The sequence below is a fragment of the Pteropus vampyrus genome, unplaced genomic scaffold (genome assembly GCF_000151845.1).
Source record: "Pteropus vampyrus isolate Shadow unplaced genomic scaffold, Pvam_2.0 Scaffold318, whole genome shotgun sequence".
Taxonomy (NCBI): Eukaryota; Metazoa; Chordata; class Mammalia; order Chiroptera; family Pteropodidae; genus Pteropus; species Pteropus vampyrus.
In genome coordinates this window covers 1,547,868-1,555,116 of record NW_011889099.1, presented here as the reverse complement: position 1 = coordinate 1,555,116, position 7,249 = coordinate 1,547,868, and the positions used below count along the sequence as shown (strand labels likewise).

The 7,249-nt window shown below is 38.6% G+C and overlaps 1 protein-coding gene and 1 pseudogene across 1 annotated transcript; both read left to right on the top strand.

Annotated features, from left to right (window-relative positions):
• The first annotated feature begins 690 nt into the window (after nt 1-690).
• On the top strand, nt 691-1,647 carry LOC105303802 (annotated as a pseudogene).
• A 1,394-nt stretch (nt 1,648-3,041) lies between these two features.
• Nucleotides 3,042-5,757, top strand: CUNHXorf66 (chromosome unknown CXorf66 homolog). Its single transcript, XM_011377616.1, has 3 exons — nt 3,042-3,129; nt 3,789-3,936; nt 4,899-5,757. The coding sequence occupies exons 1-3, from the start codon at nt 3,042-3,044 to the stop codon at nt 5,755-5,757; spliced, it is 1,095 nt and encodes a 364-aa protein (XP_011375918.1).
• Nucleotides 5,758-7,249: the final 1,492 nt, after the last annotated feature.

Sequence of the window (7,249 nt, the reverse complement as noted above, 5' to 3'; positions counted from 1 at the left end):
TCAGCTCTGGTGAGCCAAGGAGAGAGAAAGCAGGAAGAGGCATTCTTCACACAATCATCAAACAGCAGTCTAGGGGCAGATGTCCTAGAGAGAGTTCTAGGGGTCTTGGGAACAACACAGTGATGTTTAAAACACTGGGTGTATCCTTGGACCCTGATCTTCTGGTTTTTAAAGTGACAAGGGTAAGGATGGCCCTGCAGGCCAAAGATGCAGAGCTGGGATTAGGGGGCAAGTGCAAGGTCAGATTCTATCTTTATTTAAATATTTGATAACTTGTATATCATGATTTTTTTTGCATTAATTTTTTAAAATATTGCATTAAAATATTATTTATCTTGATTACTGAGTGTTTGGGCACTGCTTAAACTTTGTGCCAGAGGCAAGTGCCTCACTGGTCCTCAGCCTAGTTCTGGCAACAATAAAAACAATAACAACATCTAAAACAAGAAATGGAATTTTAGAGTACATCTATAATATACAATTTTAATCAAAACTGTACCCCAGAATTTCTGAGTGAAATGAATTCTAACATGCCAATCATGTAAATCTACAAATAAAATCATATGTCTATATTAAAGCAAAAAGAAAAAGGGTAGTTTCTGTAACCACTGTGAATATGAAGTTAATGTTCAAATTAATTTGGAAGCTATTTCTGAAATACTGGCTTTAAGATATTGTCTATCGCTTTTCTGCGCTACCTAGAGAAGGGCCCATTCGGCGCTGTTCTTGGTTCCCACATAACTTAAAGGGAGACTTTCACAATGTCCGGAGCCCTTGATGTCCTACAAATGAAGGAGGAGGATGTCCTCGAATACCTTGCAGCAGGAACACACCTAGGTGGCACTGACCTTGACTTCCAAGTGGAACAATACATCTACAAAAGGAAAAGTTATGCCATCTACATCATAAATTTGAAGAGAGCCTGGGAGAAGCTTCTGCTGGCAGCTTGTGCCATTGTTGCCATTGAAAACCCTGCTCATGTCAGTGTCACATCATCCAGGAATACTAGCCAGCGAGCTGTGCTGAAGTTTGCTGCTGCCACTGGAGCCACTCCTATTGCTGGCCGCTTCACTCTTGGGACCTTCACTAACCAGATCCAGGCAGCCTTCTGGGAGCCCTATTTCTGGTGGTTACTGATCCCAGGGCCAACCACCAGCCTTTCACAGAGGTGTCTCATGTTAACCTGCCCAACATCGCCCTGTGTAACACAGACTCTCCTCTGCACTATGTGGACATTGCCATCCCTTGCAACAACAAGGGAGCTCACTCAGTGGGTCTGATGTTATGGATGCTGGTCTAGGAAGTCCTGCGCATGCGTGACACCATCTTCCGTGAACACCCATGGGAGGTCATGCCTGATCTCTACTTCTACAGAAATCCTGAAGAGATTGAAAAGGAAGAGCAGGCCACTGCTGAAAAGGCTGTGACCAAGGAGGAATTTCAGGGTGAATGGACTGCTCCAGCTCCTGAGTTCACTGCTGCTCAATCTGAAGTCACAGGCTGGTCTGAAGGCATGCAGGTGCCCTCCGTGCCTATTCAGCAGTTTCCTACTGAAGACTGGAGCACTCAGCCTGCCACCAAATACTGGTCTGCAACACTACTGCTCAGGCCACTGAATGGGTAGGAGCAACCACTGAGTGGTCTTAGGTTGTTCTTCCACAAAGTCTGAAACTAAATGGAAATAAGGTTGACAGAAAATAAATAGTTTCTTAAAAAAAAATTGTCTATCAACTATCCATCATTAGAAATAAAAAATACTGATTTTAAAAAGAGTTAATACATTCTTTCACTTTAAAAGCATTACTCAAAGATCATTTTATTCAAAAAGGAATAAAATAACATTATCCTGTTTTAGTTTTTTTTCCTAGCTTTATTGAGATGTAATTGATATGTAACATTGTGTAAAAATAACATTTTCTGATCTTTATACTGTTAAAAGGTATTTGGGGAGCAGGATTATTTAAAGTTTCAGGGTAAAAGTGAGTTGTATTTTCAAAAAAAAAATTTAATTTTGTTCTATTCCAATGATCCCAAAAGGATGATTTCAAAGGGTGCTATCCTTATAGGCCATGTTCTTTCATCTCTTTTCTCTTCATTTTACAGATGAAAAAATAGACTTAAAGAAAGGCCCTTAGCACACAACCCTTTTATAAGGGTTACCCACTCCAGCTTTATTTCCAGCTATCTGCTCCCCTACATTATTCATTTTGGCCATGTGGAAATGAAGTTCCCTCAACCATGCCTTGTGAATATTGATTTCTCTATCTGCAATACAATGTTATTTCCTTCCTTTTGGGGTTCAATGAATTCCTACTCTCACTTAAAAAACTTTAAAACACCACCTATACTCAAGGGTCATTTACAGGAATCCCAACTCTGAACACATACTCCATTTGTGTGCTCCTCTGGCACTGTACCATGACATCACACCACCCAGTGATTGATTATTTACATGTCTGTCTCTCCCATTTGATTTTGAGCTCCTTGAAGGTAGAACTATGTCTATTTGAATGTTCCGTGCTTAGTGCAAAGCTTCCTGTCACATAATAGACACTCAACATTTTTATTGAATGAATGAATCATCCTTGCTACCTCTCTCCCCCTCATGCCCCATAGGCTACCTATCATCAAGTTCTCAAATTCATCAATTTTTCTCTATCTTCACCACCACTACTCTGCTTCAAGCTACCATCCTCTATCATCTGGACCACTATAATAGCCTAATTGTCTTACTACTTTCTTCTGCTTGTGCCCCTCTGATCTATTCCCTATACAACAGCCAGAATGGTTTTTCTAAAATGTAGATTTTAATATGTCACTCTCCAGCCAGAAATTCAACAGTAGTACTGTAGTTTTTTTTTTTTAATAAAATCCAGTGCACTTAACTTGACCTAGACAGAAGCTCATGCTTCCCCATGGTGAGATTATGTTGTCAGACTATGACACGAAATGATAATGATGTCATAAACCCCTTGACAAGCTGACCCATATCAAATACAGCAGTTTCCTTGGTAGAAAATCATTTGAACAAAGCACTGGACATGAATCTTTTTATTTATGTCCTACTTGTGTCCATTTGGACAAATAGTTGTTTAAATACAAACCATAGTAATGGATCTTCTACTACAGGTAAGAATTTACAATCTATTATATTATGCATTCGAGCACTTAATCAGACAAGGTAGCTGTGTTTAAGAAGTCTGCTGTTTCTTGGATGTTACCATTAGTAAGTCTTTAAGAATTTCTAGGATAATACCTAAGAGTTATCCTTCTGTGTGAAAAATCTAAGCAACATACAAGCATAAAGAGTATAGATGTATTGTCCCCCTGACCCACCCAATCCACCAACCTCAACCCCAAGCAAACTAGATAATACTATGTGAATGAATCTAGCATAGTATCTAACACATAGTAGGTTTCAACAAGGGTTTTTTTCTTGTCCCATCCCCTTTCCCACCATATACATTCACATACACACACACATATACTCAAGTTCATTCACACATGCAAGATACACACTCTCAAAAACTTAGGTAATAGGGTTAGAAAGCCATGATGCAGAGGTAACCTAGGGAATTATACTGATTAGCCAGAGATGTCTCCCAAATTTGGCTTCTAGACTGTGGCTAAGGGCATGACTGAGAGAAGAAAATGACAGTAGAACACTTATGCTTAAAAAAATCATTGATGAAAAGATTTGATTTTGACCTATAGTGGTAAGCCACAATCAAAACAGGAGAAAACTTGTTTACTTAACACATTTTCTGGTGATACAATCTCTTTGACAGGAGCTAAGCACACTGAATCAATGGAGATCAGGCTGGACAGTTTTAGAAGACGTCTACTCATCATCATAATTGGTGTTATGATCACAGCTTTTACCTTTACCTGTTTTTGTTTTCTCCATTATAATTGTGTGGGTGATGAAGCAGAAACGTAAGTTTTACACCTTTGAATTAAGAATGTAAGGTCTGCGTGTGTGTGTATGTGTGTACATATAGTGGAGGCTTCATTGTTGTTGTGGTCACTTAATGTTAACTCTAGACTTCTAAAGAGCTACCAATATCTTGTGGGTGGATACTTACACTTAAATTATATCAATTCTTAAATATTCTCAAGTATATTATCAACTTTAGCCAAAGCTGTGTCCTATTTAGGGTTAGGCTGAGCCCCAGGCTATTAATTTCATTATAAACTGAGTCTAGGAAAAGAGGACATGACTATCTTAAGAAGACAGGGAAAATGAAGAAGGGGAGAGGGAGGGAGTTGGGTCTCTGCATTATAACAACAACAAAACATTTTGGGTAATCTATCATTTTAAGATGTATTAACATGAAAAAATATTCATTGTTGTTCTCATCTATCCCTGCCTTTCATGCAGAAGGATCAGGCTGGCCCTGATATTGTGGTTCCCTAAAAATATCCCAATCCAAGGACTGATGACTAAAATATACCAGTACTCCTTTCTTTTGGGTTTAGAGGAATATTGTGAATATAAATATGCATGGATAGATAACTTGCTAGTGTAAGTATAATAAGAAAACAATGACTTCAACTTGTAACATTTTTATAAGTTTAATTTTTGGATTAAATTAAATTGTCTCTCAACAGTAGATTTGAAACAACTTTGTATTTTTCCATATGTAGACTATACGGTTATCTAATGTGGCTGAAACAGTAAAATACTAGGCATGAATTCAATATGAGTTCATATCTGTAACCTGACTCATGGCTTTTTATCACATTCCAATTCTTACTGTGTTCAATTTCCTACTAGAGCCAAAAAAAAAAAAAAAAACCCAAAAGTCTAAACTGACACAGTAAGTTTGTTTTCTGGTGATAGTAAAAATACTCTTTTGTTTTAAATTGTCATACTCTAAATTTTCTTTTTTTTTCAGGGCCAAGAAAGAAGGTATAGCAGTCAAGACATCCAAGTCATCCAAAATATCAATCAATGAATCCAAGACGGCCAGTCCATGCACTTTAGAAACAGAATCCATGCTACTCAACGTAGAGAAGTCATCTGAACCCTCAAGTCCAGAGAAGACATCCACACTATCCAGTACAGAAAAATTAATCAAGCCTTCGAGTCCAGAAATGCCATCGAGACCATCTAGTACAGAAAAGTTAATCAGACCATCAAGTCAAGAAATGCCATCATCTCACCTGGAAAAGTCACATAGAACATGCAGTCTAGAGAACTCACATAAGCTAACTTGTTCCCATAAGCTAGTCAATCAAGTCAGTTCGTCCTATTCAAATATGGCAGTCAAGTCACCTTGGCCAGCCAGTCTACAATATCCAGTCAAGCCAACTGAGTTATCTTGTCCACCCTGTCCACACAATCAAATTTTGGTACCCACGTCATCTAGTTTGCAGAAATTTGGAACCAGGATGTCCTTTGGACATTCTAACGTAAAAACATTAGTTAGCGTAGGTAGGGCAGAAGTGTTATCTAGCCCTCAATCAGTTAAGTCCTGTCAATGCTACCAGGAAAAATGCCTTATGTGCAATACTTCTAAGTCTTTGTCCAGTGATATTTCTAAGCCCAAGAAGACAAATGCTCAAAACCCACCTTTTCTATGTGAAATGAAGCCTTTTTCCAAGTCCTTTCATAGGGTAGATTCTAGAGACAATGTAGTCTATGGCAATGCGAGTGACAGTGACGAGATTACATATGACAGTGAGGATGACAGTGATAGGGAGATAATCATTATTTGCAACAGGAAACCCAATGAAGGCACCCCAAATAATTAAGGGCTCAATGAAAATAAAAACCACCTGTGAAGAAGCAAATGTATACCAACTATTTCATCATCTACAGATCACTACAGAGATTAGTCCTGTCCATCTTGGAAGCAATTTATTTGAAAAATATTAATTAAATGCATAACATAGCAAACGATTTTATGGTAATTATCATTGCATTTTAAAGACAGAAGGCTCTTTCGATGTACCTTACTTAGATCTGGTCACTTGTACGGGAACCATAAACATATACACATACACAAATCTAAAAAGAAATTGCATAACAGGTACCCTGGACTCCCCCTTCCCTTACATTAGCCGTCAATTAAAGCCCCACCCAATTAAGTTTATTTTTTAATGTTTACATATAGTTAGCTGTATGCTTGGTTCTGGCTGAGTTGGGAAAACTCCTGATAGCTATTTCTAATAGCACTGCCTCTTGTGACTGCTACCTAAAGTGAGGCTCCAGCCTCTATCACCCACCCCTAGGGTTCCATGACAGTCTAAGTATTCTAGTTTTCATAACTCTCAACAAGGCTTTTCATTATTTTTGTTACCCTTCAAAATGGTAAAATGATTTTGCCCTGTTGTACATTCTCAAAAGGTCCCATATGAAGGTCTGATTATCTAACCATTTTCCTTACATGGTACCTTCCCACTCTGAATCAATAGGGATGGAAAGGGGAAGGGAGAACCTTGGAATTATAACTTCCCCACTGATGAGATGTTATCCTTGCCTTCTTCCAGGAGCATGGATGAGAAAAGCAGGTAAAGTCTTAGATTCCCAGCCTATATTCTAGTACGGTGAGGTTAGTCGCCTATAACATCTAGCAGGCATAAGTTAAGTGGTAGTAGCTAGCTTGTACTGCATGTGTACTATTTGTAAGGCATTGTACTAGTGCCTTTATGTTTTGTGGGTCCAAAGGTCACAATCAAGTTTGCTGATTCACTGAAAGGACTCACAAGACTCAATAGCAGGTTATACTCATAGCTAAGCTTTAGTAGAGCAAAAAGAGACAGGCCAAGAACAACAGGAAAAATATATGAATCAGGAGGAATCCAGAGAGGTCAGGCACATGCTTTTGAGTACTTCCCCATCTGGGACCACTTAGGACATGCTTTCTCTCTAGCAACAAACTAGAGGGGCATGTGCAGAATGTCTCTGTCCAAGAAAGCCTGTTTGAGTCTCTGGGTCTGAGGCTTTTATTAAGAACTGGTCAAATAGGTACATCATGCTACATGACCAGCCATGGCAACTGAAACTCAGGATCCCAACAATGAAACTAGAAGCATATTATCAGTGTTGATGTTTATACAAAGCAATTTTGATAAGCTGATAAGGCATTGTCCATTGCTCCAGATTTATAAAACATAATCAACAACCATTAACATAAGACATTATGAGAGCCAAATTCCCAGGTGTTGGCCAATAGTCAATCATGGTTCCAGATTCCCTTGAAGACATACAAGGACTAAACAACCAGAGTTGCTGTGTTAACAC